Genomic DNA, 16,965 nt, shown 5'->3' on the forward strand with positions numbered 1-16,965 from the left:
AAATACATCCATATCCTGTGTGAGTAAAACTGTCATCATCAGTCAATCACAGATATTCCCGTCTTTCAAAAGACACACACAATGTATTTCAGGCCTTAGCGCTGTCACACTAGCTTTTATTGCCCCATTATCACAGCCGAATGATTTCAGGATAACAATATTACATCATCTCCATGGAGAATCTGAATGTCAATACCTTTAACATCAGTAAATCTCATCTTTAGCTTGGTTTATGTTTTTTCCCCTCATAAAAAGTCATTAACTGTGAGCCCATCACTTATCAACTATATGTCAGAGCGTCTGCTAAAAGGTGGTTTTTTGTTTGGCTCATTTTAACCTGCTTTTGCTTTTCAGATCAAATTTGCTAAAGCATTATTGTCGTGGCACGCGGCTATCAGCATGATAGCTTGTTTGAATAATCAGCATTATTTAAGCAGGTTTTTTTTATTTACTTGATGTTTAAGTGCTCCTGCTCAAATATTACTGGTTCTTTTATCTCCTCTTGGCAAATTAATTATACTCAAGATATGACTAAAGCGAGTTGGTAACAGTCTTCAATAAATGTTCAAACGTTTACAAATAAAATGATTATTCATTCATTAGCATTTAATGTAGCTTTAAGAATCAATGAGCTCCAAATATAAAATGATATGAGGCACATTTTAATCCCTGGATTGGATTTAAAAGAAGCTCCTTTTGGGCTACAGTTACAAATGTAATACAAGAAACCAAAGCAAGAAGAACTGCTGATACACTCACAGCTTTAACCTCACTGTGTCTGCAGTGTGAGGCAGACACACTCAAAACATGCATTCATTTGCTTTCAATCAGTAAACTAATATTTTCACGCTGCCCTCGTGACTACAAAGACCATCGCCTACTGATCAATCACGTCTCTGAAAAGTGGCACCACCATTCCCAGGAGATCCCTCAGGCCTCGGAGCACATGGAGTACGGAGGTCAGACGTCTTTAGAGAGCTCAGAATAATGTTTGATTGATACGAAGTTCTACTGCACAAAATGTGACCAATGACATAAAGAAAACATCTGTGAGAAGATAAAACTGATCACTTTGTCTTTAAAATACCACAAAAAAATGAACTAAAGAGAAAACACAAACAAAAACTTTGCCATTTGTTAGCAGTTTCCTAAACAAAAATATGTGCAGCAATGTTCTCTCTAAGCTGCGCCTGCAATTGCGCACTGCGGCACGTCTCTGCGCACAGAAAATCTGTGTTGCGCACAAAGAAAAAAATCTAACCTGAATTAAAATTAAAATTTAACAATTCTGTTCTGCAGTGTTAGTCAGTGACTGGCTGCTCCCGTATGGGATCAGAACGATGCCACCTTATCCCATAGTCCAGCCAATGATGCGATTCACATTCGTATATACGCAGCTAATCAACGTCTTGACAGGCTATGACAGCGTCCTTATGTGCCGACACCGGTGTTTTAGCAAAGCGGCTGATGTGGAGTGAAGCCACGTTAATGACAACGTGTACAACCATTGGAGATGTGAGCAGGACAGACGGAACAACTGACGGACAAAGTGTGGACTTTATACCAGTTTTTAAATTGTGTTGATCGGCCACGTAAAACCAGAGTTATGATAAAATATCTGCAATGTTTGTTTTTCTTCCTGAATACTGTCGTTGTTTATATTTACTGCAGGAAGAAACGGTAAAAACTGCGTTTTATAAGGAAAACGCTCGAAAGCCTGTGAGCAAAAACAAACCAAAACTCCCAGCCTTTCCTATTGGTGGAAAAATGTACCATGTGGACCAATCAAAAAATGATATGGCAACATGGCATTTAGTGGTTTAGGACGGGGGGAGTTTTAGGAGTGAAGGCGGAATTGAGATGTGAGAGATTTGCAACGTTTAGCGCAAATCTTGTGTAGTTAGTGTGTAGTGTAGTCAATAGTGTTGTTGTGTGTTCAGAACAATGAGGCGACTGCTGAGTGTTACAGGTGTTACAGCAGTGACACATCTGCTGCTGTCAGGCCTGCAGGTATCAGGCTGTTGTTCTCCTTCATCTCATAGTGGACAGAAATTATTTTTTGGAGCGGCACAAATAATTTGTGTGGCATCAGATTTGATGCAGAACAGCTGATTGTTCTGTAAATAGTTTGAAATGTTTGTTTAAAAAACGCCTTGGCTGCATTTTTAGGTAAACAGCTGCAAAAAACTTTGTTGTTTGCATAACTCAGTTACTTTTTTGAAGAAGTAACTATATAATTAATTGCCCAACATTGGTCAGTATATCCTGTATTTTGCAGACAGAGTTACAGGACTCTCTCCCAGACCACAGACTCATAATACAAGTCAGAGCTTTATATTAAAAAAAAATGTAAAAAAGAAAGTACGTTGTGTTTTCAAAATTGGAGTTAAAGTTATTTTTCCTTCCAATAGTGTTAACATGCTACACAGGTCATGAACAAGGTTTTTTTAAATTTTCATTGTAAGTGGGCTAAAGCAGTTAATTAAAGATAGTCTAACATAAATGTAAATGCTGTAATTTGATTATTTTACTAAACCATGTAACTTGGATGGATTCGATGCTGGCGTGACCACAGTGCACGTCTGCTGTTGCTCACATTGGTCCAAGGGGCCGCTCAGGGAGTTTGTGTGTTTGCTCAGACACATGAAAAATTAGAGGGAACATTGATAGTAAGCAAGCTAAAGAGACACCTGGAAACCAAATATCACATGACATCTGAACCTGAGGCAGAAACCTCTTAGATCGTTAGATTAATGCTGGATTTTTTTTAAATGTCTGATAAAGGTTTTGAGGCATGTTAGTGGAGTTTAGTGAAAAACAGACATTGTAAGTAACAGAGTCTGAAAACCATTTGAAGTCTTCATCTTTCCCTGACGAGGATCAATAAGAAACCGATAATACAGGAGGAATTATCTCCCTGCTGGCTGAAAGCAGGTTTATATGGAAGTAATTTTAAGTTTTCATATAAGAAAATCTTAAATTGAGACCTTGCTGACCTTGAATGTACTCAATTTCAAGTACTATAAATTGTTACACCATTTAACGTCACGTCTTTGTGACTGAAAGTAAATGGCCTGTATTTGTATAGCGCTTTACTTAGTCCCTATGGACCCCAAAGTGAAAGAATCAAGACTTACACGACAAACACGACAGACTACTTTCATTAAAGCAAATCACCTGTTTTATGTCAGCTTTCTCTCCTGGCTTTATTAATATTGTGCTTTTGTAGGTTTACCTACTTCAAACCCTACTATACATACTGTACAAAGGGATACACAGTGTTCAACCTCTTCGGATATTTAAAATATAGTTTTCCTGTTTGTAAAGTACACTGCTCTGCCACTAGTAGGGGTGGGGAAAAAAAAAATCCTGTGTAGTATCGTGATATTTTGTTTGCTAATAATGTATCGATACAGGGACGGCAGATATTTTGTTACAAAAAAGGTTTCTGTGCTCTGACTTCAGAGCACGTTGATCCTTTTTCTGAGCAAGAATCCTGAAATTCCTTCACTGTCCAAATGTGTTTAACTTTTGTTTTTGGCAGCAATAAACATGACAGTTTACTTATTTTAATTTAAGACATGTTTTATTCTAATTAAGTGTAAAACTTTATTTAATGTAAAATTATATTTTGTTTTAATTTACTTTCAAATTCTTCAGTTGCTGAATGGGCTGCATAGTTTTCATAAATTGCATAGTTCAGAATAGCTATAATTGTACCAGATGGTTGCATTCAGTTAAGTTGGACTAGACTGTAATACAAACTGTTCAGTTTGTCAACAATAAAACTGACTGAAATGAGAGAAAGACTGAGTGTGAGACGTTGATATTAGATAAAATGAATATTGATAAAGTTTACCTTTATGTACAGAATCTGAATATCGCAAAATATTTTTAAAAATTGCAATAATATCGTATCGTGCGTTAAGTATTGTGATAATATCGTATCGTGCGTTAAGTATTGTGATAATATCGTATCGTGGGATGTATGGTGATTCCCACCTCTAGCCACTAGTAGACCTGTCCTTGTTTATGATTGGTCATATGATGCCAACATCACTTCCTTCATGTGATTGTGCTCTTAACTAGTTTGGGAAACCCAGAAAAAAAACAAAGGCTGAGATTAACACAAAGGCTTAGCTTAAAAACTCAGTGTCAGGAGTTCATGAGGAAACAGGAGGAGGAGGTTAGTCAGAATGATATAACCTCCAAAAACAACCACAAGGAGAACTGAAGCTGAGGGAGTCACCCGTAAACATGACCGGGTTTGTTTTTACAGGGAAATAATCCTTAAAATATTAGCAGTGATGCTAATCACGGGAGCATTATGTCAAGTAGCATTAAGCTATCTTTAGGTAAAGTACGCAGGGCAGCAGAGCCTCTAAATAGGCTTGTTGTGCAGCCGGTCAGCTAGCAGAGTGTGAGGACACTGAATGATGTGAGTCTGTGTCAGCACGCGTTTACAACCCGGGTTTAAATCCGCCGGCAGCTCAAGTGTAAAAGGAAAACAATACTTGAGGTTTTCACAACTCTCCGTGACATAAGCAACCCTCATCCCGACAACATATTTAACAACAAGCACCACCAACTATTGTCACATAAACCCTCATAACATAACTATTATTATGATTGGAAATAAGTTAACTGATTTTCCAGAATCCACCTCTGGGGGTGACTAAGACAGTCAGTAAGCATGGTTATCATATACAGTAAAGAACATGAGACTGTTAGCTGGAAATCAACAGACTTATGTCACTTCTGATCATCTGATAAGTCAATAAAAATCCCAAATAACACACATGTTGGTAGAGGGATATTCCCTGTGGGGACAAACAAATGCTATCTGCAGAACAAAGGTTTTAGTTATAACAAAGACAATAATCACATTTCCACATAACTCTTTTTTCAGCCAGTTGTATTAACTGGAGGAGTTTCAGTTACTGAAGAATAAAGTTGTCCAATCTAACAGGACATACAGTCCAATTAGATCAGGCAACTAAATGCTACATACGTGTGTTTTCTTTTTTTATCTGCTGCATGTTTTAAATTCAACAGATATTCAACAACCAAAAAGCCCCAATCTGAGCCAAAAACAACTCTGTATGCACAGGCTAAACAATGCTGACTGCAAAATAGTTCAAAGGAACTGAGTCGTTCAAATTTGATAAATCTCTGTCTCAAACCGAAATCTGTGGGAGGATCCACAACTGGTGAAGATTGCTGTACAATTGAAACTTCCAAGATATATAAAAATAAAAAAAAGTAAAAATTGACTGTTCTTATGTTTAGGCAAAGACTGAAATTAGAGGTCATATGTTAAAGCTTCAAAATAAGTGCCCTAAAAAGGCTCGAGATGGGCAGAATTTGCTTTTAAAAGGATGTTTTGGATCAGAGCACCTGAGGAAATCTGTGCCTCTTTTACACCATCGTCATCTTTGATGATTAATACTACGTTTTACCAGAAAGGAAGAGTTTCTATATCTATATGAGAATTTACTAGAGAACTGCTTCCTCTAAAATAATATAATATGTACTTTAAGTCAAGTATTATCAGCTGGCTAACATTTCTGAGACTCTTACTTTAATTAACCAGTCACTGTGTACATATGCCTGCTTTAAGATGGATTTCTTAAGGTCAGGACGTCATACAGGAACGTGAGTTATTCCATTTTAACTGTGTATACATATGCACACTGTTAAAGCACTAATCATTTTAGCCACATTCTTCATATCCAAATATTTTAAAAAGATTGCCCTGCTTTTCAATACTGACACAGAAAAAAAGACTTGTAAGTTATGTGAAATATTTCCATTTATACCAAGTTATGTAAAACTCTGGTATTGTAAAATAATATTTGCAATATGGTCAATAAGTGAAATGTATGTATGTATATAAATCAATCCATCCCTACCCTCCTTTGATTGTAATTATGCTTCAAAATATGCAACAGATACATTTTATATCTACATATATAGCACATATTATAAAGTTATGGCACTGTTTACAGTGCAAAACAAACAAACGGACTAAAAATATATATTTATATCCATCTAGACAGATATACACGCACACAAAGACACAAACCCCCCACAAACAGGTGAAAAACTAAAAAACTGATTAGATGAGAAATGGACAGCTCTTCTGTCCGGACCTCAGTCCATTCAAAGAAACCAACAAATGATATGCAGTCACTGGGCAGGGCTTGTACCCAGGAGGAGGGATTAGCTTAAATATTGTCCTCTATCCTGTCACCCATTAAATCCGACAGATGATCAGCTAATGTGCAGCTAGCACATGGAAAACAATCGGTCTGCTGAGCCCGTTTACGACCTAATAACCTGCCAGAGAAGCAAAGTCCAAGGAGAGGGGAAATATGCGAGACGTTTTCAGCTAAAGCAGCAGCCTGTGCACAGGATGGAGGCTGGGCGGATGGAGGGAGGGTGGGGGACCTGCGGGATGAAGCTATCAGCAGGCTGTTGCTGCGCCTCCGTGCTACCGGCGGGCTCTGCAGGATGCGACCTGTGTGGGTACGTAAAGCGGAGCATTGCACAGCAGCCATCCTCCCTCCTTTATGCCACTTACTCGAACATGTCATGAGGCGTTTGTGGTCCAGCTGATGGTCACAAACCCTCGCAGCAGGAATATGGCACCGGTGTTCCTGCTCGGAGTGTGCAGATGAAGCACGGCCGCTATCAGGGTTTTTCTTCTGCCGCGTTTCCTTCAATAAATCCGAATTAATTTCCCACCGGGGCCGACGCCCCTGCACCTCGCCGGTACCGGACACACACCGCTACTCCCTATGCCGACTGCAAGACCCGGTAACGGGCTGCCGTGTCTGCGTCCATCCGTAATCCTTTTGCAACTATAGGGGGAGGGTGGGGGAAGGTGGGGGAAGGAAGAGCAGGAGGAGGAGTAAGGGAGTGAGAGAAGGAGGGAGGGAGGAGGTTCCGTGTGTATTTTTTTTTGTAAACCGCTCAACTGATGGCATCGACAAGGATGAAAAGTCCGACTGAGCCGTTTCTACCTTAATGAAGTGGGCAGGGGCGTTTCCGGGTGGAGGGTGGCACACGGGGCAAGGACGAGGCATGGGGCCCCACAGGAATCAGCAGTAAATACACAACAAAGCTGGTCAAGTATTACAGAGGATATCAGCGAAAGGGAGAAAAACCAAAGAAACGAACTTCAACTTAACTGGATTTGTCTGAATTAAAATCTTAAAAATAATCAATAAAACTTATTCAGAATAAATGCAGAATATAGTGAAGTACAAGTATAAAGAAACATACAAATGGACAAGTATGTGAGGATACTTCAAGTAAAAGTGTATTAAAAGTCGTAGTTTGGTAAAGTATTTGCTTAATTCCACTACGAGCCCTATCAGAGCTCTCATCCAATGGGAGTCTTAAGTTTAACAGCACTCGAGTCCAAAGGCAGTGGTGGGAGGATCGGTGTCATGATATAACCCCCTCTGAGCACTTCTTTACAATGAAAAGGGTGAAAATCATGCTTCATCTCGATGAGGACGAAGTGGTTCCTCACAGTCAGCAGCTCCTTAAGTTTGAACATTTACTAACTCAGGTGAATTATTGACTTCTACAAGCATCCATGATGGATATCCAGGGGTGTGTCGCATGATCCCCACTAAAATACGACTAGGTTCTACTTCTACTCTACTTTATGTTCGATTCAAATACTTTATACCCAATTACGTTGCAATTTATTGTTTTGCAGATTTTAAAATATAAATAATTTAACATTCAAGTTAATACACATTTATAAATCAATTTTAAAAAATCTGTAATAAGGCCTTAGTTCTGCATATAGAACACAGATTAAATATTCCAATTTCAGCTCATATTAACAAGCTTTGTTAACAAGCGCCATCCATAAAGTGCACACGTGCATCACACGAGCAAATATATCTGCAAATTAGTACCAAGTCACAGCCTGCTAAAGCCCTAGGATCTCACTCAGCAAAACAGGCGCGCTGACTTTGTGCAGGTTAATAACTCACCTTGTGTCCAGTTATGAGGAGGGAAACTATCCACAAAGAGAAAAACTGCTTTGCTCTGAAGCAGGCTGTACTGTATTTTCACACATGAATCCATGGGGATGGTCACTTTTGGAGCTAACCTCAAGGTTTGTTAGTTTGTGGGTCATTACCTATTAATGTGTTCAAGTATAGCATCTTGTAAAGCTACAAACACGACTCCAATGTGGCTAGCTTTGACAGTACAGAGGCCACGTCTGCCTATAGTGAGTCCACCTGGCCAAAGTCCAGAGCCCACCCAATCCTTTAACCCTCAGGCTCTCTGTCCATCCCTCTGGATTACAGTCCACATCATAATCCACACTGGCCTGAGCTAGGCCCACATTTCCACTATTCTGTCTCCCTGTGTGTAATCTGCTTTTCTGAGGTTCACCCACAGATGGCTCATACTCATGTCAGAGTCTCATACACCAAGCGGGTAATGTGTAAGGCCAGATGAATGCACCGTAAAAGAGCAGCCAAACAAAGAGCTGCTTACTTTAAACCTCAGAGCCTGTGAGGGTACATGCTGTAACACAAACCAAAGAATACAACTACAAAAGCTAATTAACAACTCCAGGTTAAAGCAGTGACAGTGCGATTATCAGGGCCAGTAGTCAGCATTTTACTCCCCATCAGTGATGTTATTTCCTTTGTTTCATGCAGTGAAGGTATAGTAACAGGTAAACATCACAATCATCTCTGCTGAAGTATTAGCACCATGATTGTGCATGACTTCATTTCACTGACATGCATGCAGTATTTCCCCCGCTATACTGCAGCCACATACAGTTATAATGAGGCTACAGCTATGGATAAAAGCCTTTCAGTCAAGCTGCAAGAAGACTGGCATTTTCATACTGCTCTTCTTACTGACTCACAGCACTTTAGACTACAAACCACATTCACAGAGCACTTAACCTATATACATTAAGCCCTCCATGAAGCTGACATTCAGGGCAAATCTAGAATTATGGATTCAACATGCAGGTCTTTAAATGTCTGTTTCTAAGTAAACAAGAAGCCCAACCCATCAACGCAAATGGGGAGGAAGCTTGATAGTGGCTAAAGCTATGCTAATGGAAAAACGGCAGGCATGCTAGTAGTTAACAACACAGGCCGAATAAAACACAGACATGGCTTCTGGGTCTAAAAGATGAAGCCCAGTATGCCTCATGGTGGGAAGTTAGCATAGAGCAAATAAAAGATTCTGACATGTCATTAAAAAAAACATTAAAGGAAACATTTCTAATACATTTGCATGGAAAAATATTAGAACAATGACAGTTATTACTTCATATGACGACACAGTCCGATATATAAATCATCAGCACTGAAGCAGCATTGCTTATGAATGAGTTCTGCTCCCCTTTCCTGTTTAAATAAATACGATGTCAATTACAGAAGCAAAGATTCCTCTTGCTCAAAGACACCACACATGTATTGTTTTATTCCAAATGTCAGTCAGCAGCCTCACTGATTACTACTAATGCTGGTTAAAGTTGACATGAGGTCCTGCCCAGTAAAAGTGAGTAACTCTAAAACAATTCCTAAAAACAGCAACAAATGAATATACGCAGTGTGATCCAGAAGAGCTGCACTCATACGGTGACTAACATGGGTCACGTGTTATTATCAGTTAATACCATACAGCGAGTGATTATGCTCACATTATAGGGCTGAACATCATGTTAGTATATGACTCCTCTCTTAGAACGAGCATGTACGCACTTGTACGAAGAGGAAACAGAGCTGCTGAACTTTAACCTACACCATGAAATGAAACTGATGGAGTGCACTCTTGTACTGATTACTCTACACATAAAACATTGACACAACAAACCTCAGACTGTGTCCTCTGCAAAACAACACCAGAAGACAAGAACAGCTTTAAAGTGGTGGTCCATCAGACCCGCCCCTCCCTGAGCCTGGTTCTGCCGGAGGGTTCTTCCTGTTAAAAGGGAGTTTTTCCTTCCCACTGTCACCAAAGTGCTTGGTCACAGCGGGCCATATGATTGTTGGGTTTTTTTCTGTTGTATTACTGAAGGGTCCACTTCATAATATAGAGCATCTTTTGTGTTATTATGAGACATATGTATTATTTCAGATATTTCATATTTTAAATTTATTTAATTTACATTTATGATTCTATTCTATTGTTAAATCTTACATCTCGAACAGCTGAGTCACAGTTTAGTCCAAGAAAACTCTGTTCTCAGTCATGCTGCTGTTTTTCCTCAGTGTCAGTTCACATCATAGTGCTCCATTATCAATCACACGACCTACTTCTCTACACAGACATGTTCACTCAATCTATACATGGACACATGTGACCACCAACATGTGGTGCCGCAGTGCGTGAGCCGCTGATTTGATAATTCGACGTGATATTTGACAACTCACTGCAGACACATCCCAACCTGAATGAACTACAAATCTGTGGGAAACATGCAAATGTTGTGACAACTCTGAAACCTGTGCAGCCCCAGTTTCACCAAACATTATTTAAACCAAATGTTTTCTTTTCCATTTAAGCTCCACAAACATTTGCTTTCACCATTAAAAAACCCTCCCTAATCCTCGCTGGCCGGGTCAGCTGTGAACATTAAAAATCATTAATATGCTGCAGAACAATATAAGTAGGTCAATAAAAGGAGGCGCTGATGAAGAGGACAAGGGCACAGCTGTTCATGTGCATGCCCTCAGAAGCCCACTGCAGTGATCCACACATCCCTCATCTGATTGGGCTCACATGACATCATCAGACCAAGAACTCGCTCCCATTGGCTGGAGGTGATGTCATCATTCCGAGGAACAGATAAAGAGTGCAGGAACCCGCCTCTGGTCCTTGTGCCTGACTCAGCTCCGCTTTTCCTTCAGAGGTGGTCTCATTTTCTTTGTTTACAGTTTACATAACCCGGGTTCTGTCCTCAAAGTCACACCATCCTCTCAGGTCATCTGGAGCAGTGATGTTGATGTTTAAATACAGGGTACAGTCTTTGCTTTATCACTGCGATCCTGCCATCTGACTGCTTCTAGGTTTTTGTTTTTTTAAATTTGACATCATAGCATACTTTGACTCAATCAGGATTTTAACAGGTAATCTGCAAAAACAAATGACTGGTATGGTATGTGGGAGGAAAGAAAAGCTAAGATAAAAACACTTCCATGTTAATAAAAGAAGTTGTGTTGTAATGAGTTTTTAGTCAAAACGGGAGGATTTCTTAGACATGTGTCGCATAAAAGCTTTTCAGCTATAAATAAATACATTAATTAGAAATTGGGAGGAAAATAAATAGAGAATTATGTAGATTCTGTCACGAGGTACAGGAATCATATCTCCAGTTATTTTGGCATCATAAGGCTATATTGTTGTTGGTCTATAAAGGTGAAAAGTACATTTCCTCTCATAATTCATCATTTTAAAGTTGTCCTGTAACTAAATTACAAATACATCCTTAATCAATCACACTGCCCAAACAAGCTCATCCCTTTATAAACGGTTTAAATTTTACTTGAACCTGGAGTAACCAGATCTGACCCTTTCTGCTCCTCTGGGAGATTCCAGGAAGAAGAGGCTGTGAACTTTAACCCCCACCCGCATAATTCTGTTCAAACTCTGAACAATCATTTATAGCATTTTCTTAGAGCCATTGCCACAGCACTTATTATGGTTTTTACGCAGAGAAGAGGAAAAACAACCAGTGGGAAACTCCGCGGGAACAGAGGCACAGCACAGCAGCCACATGCAGAGAGCAGTGGTGGACTAATGAGCTTCTGCATGGAATCAAACTACTAAACATGTTAAAACATAAAGCACAATCACACCCAGGACACAGCTTTCATTAGGTGGGGTTCAGACGCTGTTACACACAAAATCCTTTGTAATGCAGTAAAAGTAAAAACAATAAAAAAAACAACCCTGCAGTTATGAAATGTTTATTTGCCTGGAGACACAAAATTGTTATTTTGTTAAAGAATAAAAAAGGAAACTTCATTTACTTTCAGCTTAAACACAAACTTTCCTTGAGCTTTTTTTTTTTTAATAAATTGTAGAAAGGTGAGATGACAACTCTTTAATCAAAATATATTTAAAGCTATGATTGAACATTTAAATACAGAATCATGAAAAAGGAGCTTGTCTAAGTAATATCAAGCTTTGCAGAAGCACACCTGACCCGACTTGCTTCAGTCGAATGTGCTGCAGCTGGTTTCTGACAGGTTAGAGATTCAAGATTCAAAGTGTTTATTGTCATGCGTCACAAGAGAAAAAAAAGACATTTCTCTGTGCAATGAAATTCTTGTGCTGTCCACCCACAGATGCCGATTAATATATAGAATAAAACATATAAATACAAATAGTACAAATAAATAAATGATGACAGAAAAGGTTGAAAGATTGAAACAGATGTGTGCAAAAGAGCTAAAGCAGAATATGCTGGCTTAATATGTAAGATGACCTGATGTGCAATATATATATATTTTATTACTGTTCAAAAAAATAGTTATAAAGAGTTAATGCACAGATGTTGAAATGAGCTGCACAGCTGCACGCAGAGACTGACTCCAAACCCTGACGAAACAGTTTCACTGACACGAAATGTAATGCCACCATCACAAGATAACGCATCCTCAGGTTTACTTGTGAACATAATCTCTTCATCTCTTCAGAGGAAAAAGTGCTGCTTAGATAAGTACAGGGTGGGCCATTTATATGGATACAGCGTAATAACATGGGAATGGTTGGTGATATTAAAGTCCTGTTTGTGGCACATTATATCACATATACTAATGTGCCACAAACAGGACTTTAATATCACCAACCATTTAATATGGCCCACCCTGTAGATTATTTTTATGTTGCCCGTTTAACCACAAAACTTTTCAACACCATAAGACACATCTAGGTGAAAAGTTACTATATGTACACAGCTGGATACAGAGGCAGTAACGGCAGGTTTACCAATCTAAGCACATCGCTGAGGATCTGTGAGAGCATTAGAGAACAGCAGTAACAGCAGCTACAGGTATCACATAAAACACCACAAACCACATACAGACTCATCTACAGGAGTTATTCTGACTTTTGAACGTGCAGCACAGCCGTGTGCGTGCGCAGGCTTTACGCGTCGTCTCCTTTCTGTGCTGCTGGATCTACTCACTGAACTTGCTACTTTTCCTGTGATACATGGCGCCCTGTTTGTGTGGAACGATGAGATAAGCTAAAACTGGAATAGAATTTTTTTTTCCTAAGTGTTACTGGATGCTGGACTCTATGTTCTTTTATGTAAATCAAACGATATCAAATTGTGTGCATATCGCCAAAATGCAGGGAGGTTAGGGGGGCACAGATACAGGTAAGCAGGACTTTTCCTGGGCATTTTTTAAAAACATAAAGTGGCGTGGAAAACACCCTGGATAACAAACATGTCTCCTGGATGCTGAAACAGGCTAAACAAAAAATGATTTTATTCTCTTTAGCAAATTAAACTTAATCTAAACCAAGAAGTTTATATTTTATATTCATATTACATTTATATCCCCACTGTGGGGGATAGGTTAATTGATTAATTCAAATTGCCCATAGGTGTGAATGCAGGAGTGAATGTGAGCGAGGATGGTTGTCTGTCCCTGTGTGTTGGCCCTGCGACAGACTGGTGACCTGTCCAGGGTGTACCCCGCCTCTCGCCCTATGACAGCTGGGATTGGTTCCAGCGCCCCCCACGACGCTGAAAAGGATAAACGGAACCGAATGGATGGATTACATTTATATCATTTATATTACATTTTTCCTTCACTTTAGTTCTTTATTTATGTTTTGGCCTTCCCCCAAAGGAGAATAAGCTTTACGAGAAGGCCCACACCTATTTTTACATATAAAGGAAAAACCCTGGATATACAGCTCAGTTCTTCTCTTTTTCCACCTCCTTAACTGTACGAACTTTGGCTATACGTCATACAAATAAAAAAAGAAAGAAAAACTTTTCATCCTGTCCTCACTAGCTTTAGGTAATTACCTTCACCCTAATCCAAAATAGCTGCTCTCGTGTAGTTTCAGAGAGAAAAATATGACTGAGAGCGTCATGTGCTTTTTATCTCTCACCAAATGTGCACAGATGAGAGGCTGCACAGCTCGTGTGAGTCACCGCCGTCTCAGCGGGCCTGAATGCAAATCGGCTGATGTTTTTACTGGCTGTAAGCACAGAATACCCAGGAGGCTGCTGAACACGGTGCGGACGCTCTGTTCTGACCTCCTGAACTTTATGTGCTGCGAGATAAGAAAGAACCTTCACTTGAATCACTGAAGGTAAAAAGAAAAGCTTGAGCTTGGCCTGTGCCATGAGGAGCAGATAAACTGTAGATAAAAACAAATAAATCACTGACTGAATCCAGCACACTAACCTGCAGCGGTCTCCGTCAGAGTCCCTGCCGAGCAGGCTCCTGAGGGACCAACGAGAGCGGCGGCTGGGTGACGGACTACGAGACCAGGAGCGAGACGGCGGTATGAGGAGGTCATGTGACGGACTGTCCCGACCTTGCTTCGCTGTCCCCATCTCAGTAACCAAAGAGGGCGAGGGACTCCGATGTTGAACAGCTCCCCTCTCTGTGGACGACTGTATCACGATTTGTGGAGTTTTGCCCCATTGCGGCTTATAAGCACAGCCTTGCTCTTCCTGTTTCCGCCTTTTGGTTCTTGTCCTACTACGGTGGGAGCCACGGGGTCGGTCGGAGCGCAGGGGTCTGGGACTAGGCGAACAAGACCAGGACTCTGTGTCCGAGGACGGCGGGAGGACGGTCAGCATCGGGACGGGGATGGGCTGAGCCAGAGTCATGCCCTCTGGTCTTGCAGGAGGGGACATCGTCATCTTTTGAGCTTTTCAGTCAAGGCCATCAAGAAGGACGAGCATTTAAAACCGACCACGTGTCGGCCACAGACAGCAACTTATTGATTACGCACCATGTTTCCTGTGAATTTAACAGATTTTCTTCTGAAGGTGCTGGTCAACTTCTCCTGAAGTGGTAAAAAAGGCAAAACAGCTCTCAAGTGAACAGGTTTGAAGGTTTCTTGCAGAGAAAAAATACGCAGCAGAAAACTTGTTGGCAGTCTCAGTTTCAGTTCTTCAACCAATCCACTTCCCGCTGTCCAGTCTGTACATTTACATATGCTGGCAACGAGAGGCTAAAACGCTCTGCGATCCTCCCACTTCTGTGTTCAGCTTAGAAGTCTCACTCTTTCGAGTTTAGGCAGACTTTCCTGAGATAAGGAGCCTCAGAGAAAAACATAGCACTGTCTGGAAGGAGCCACCTGAGGAGCAACAAGAGCAGAAACCTGGCGTTCAAAACGCTGGCCTGCCTGGACCTGACCACAGCTATCATAAATCTGCTTCCTCACACACAAGTTGTTAAAGTGATGGTTTAACTGATTACAGACATTTCTGTCAGACGGCAATGATTATCAGAAGACTGATCAATAGAATTCATCTGTAATGAGCTAATTTATGTTTGACTATTTTTGGATCATTTAAAGAAATTCTCCCTTCAAGAAACTCTGAAATAGCCAAAACTGGGTGAATGTTGGGGCTTTCAGATAACAGCCACTAATTAAAGCCTCAAGAGACCAATTTTTAAAACGCAGCTGCTCCAGAACCTTTATGATCAAACAAGCCAAATAGGGGTAAATTAGCCGATAAACATTACTGATCGGTGTAAATGTTGTTTTATTTGTGAATTAACAAGAGATCCAAAAACCCCGAAAGAGCCTCTGTTGATTTAAAAGGGTTGATTTCAAGCGCAATGCCCCCTCCCTGCTCAGTTTTATTTGCTTTAGGTTTGAAACATTAAGAGATGCTGGAGTTTTATATCCTGCAGCTATAACTGTTCAATGGATCCTGTGGAAACATAAAATAAATAGCTAATAACAGCTACCACCTATATACCTCAAAGACGCCTCAACTCATAGTAAACTTTCAGTTTTCTAAGATAGCTTGTAAATTGAGAAAAAAAGTGTGAATTTTTTTGTCAGAAAAGTTATACACCAGGGAACATTCAACTACCTTTTTTTCCGATATGGTTCAATTGACTTAAACCTCAAGCTGAATTATGTTTACCAAATGGGCAGAAATAACAGCAACAACCCCACACTTCTTTTCAGCATGAGACACAAACACAAACTTTGGAAAATCTGTGGCTGGCATCAAGGCCCAGCTGGCACTGCCAAGGCCAACACTATCCGAAAACAGAGTGCAGACGGGTCCTCCAACAGAGAATCACTTTGTAATTGCTTGTGCATCATTTTTTGTTAAAGTTTCTTGTGTTTACAAACTGAAACGACATTGTGCAAAACCCAGAATGTGTGTTAGTTTCAGTCTTTGGTTAAATTTGTTATCACAGCCCACCTGGTGAGGCTTTGGTGCAGATGTTTATAGAGATTTTGGAGGTCAACACTCCTGCCTTCAAAACTGCTGTGTGTTTATATGTTTTTGTAATAACTATTGTGAACTTCTTAAAATCACGATCCTCATAAATACTCTCTGCATTAGAGCAAAAACACTAAAGCTACACTGACACCAATGAAACATAATCATAACATTTTCAAACAGTGAAACGAGGAAATCCACTCTGCAAACTGAATAAAATAATATTAGCAAACGCGAAGCTACGATAACTCTGATAACTCCGTGTGTTACGATAACCTGTGTGTGTGTGTCCATTGTTTGCCTTCAAAGCGTGAACTTCCAAGGCTAGGGCCCCGGCACGTCTGACAGTATTTGATGTGATCTGTTTGAACAAGAACAATCTTGGCACAGACTTGTTTGCCCAGAGTAATCCAGCCACCGTGATCCCCGTGCACACACGAACGAGCCTTATCTGTCCCCGCCGTGAAACGAAGCTCCTCCGACTGCACCAACAAACACACCGACTACAGCCGAGTCAG

General features: G+C 40.3%; 1 protein-coding gene across 6 annotated transcripts in view; it reads right to left on the bottom strand.

Annotated features, from left to right (window-relative positions):
• gramd1a (GRAM domain containing 1A) overlaps positions 1–16,965 on the bottom strand; it is a 43,169-nt gene that overhangs the window by 22,628 nt on the left and 3,576 nt on the right. For 3 of the 6 annotated variants that reach the window (XM_042214522.1, XM_042214521.1, XM_042214520.1), the window contains exon 3: positions 14,433–15,336. The exons of 2 other annotated variants lie outside the window; for them this stretch is intronic. In XM_042214522.1, coding sequence (XP_042070456.1) covers positions 14,433–14,896 — 464 coding nt within the window. In that variant the 5' untranslated portion in view covers positions 14,897–15,336. Of the gene's footprint in view, positions 1–6,583; positions 12,803–14,432; positions 15,337–16,965 lie in introns of those variants that run through there. One more of the 6 variants, XM_042214524.1, reaches the window with a different exon arrangement.

This window comes from Haplochromis burtoni, unplaced genomic scaffold, assembly GCF_018398535.1.
Source record: "Haplochromis burtoni strain Fernald_Lab_line unplaced genomic scaffold, NCSU_Asbu1 Contig_581, whole genome shotgun sequence".
NCBI lineage: Eukaryota > Metazoa > Chordata > Actinopteri > Cichliformes > Cichlidae > Haplochromis > Haplochromis burtoni.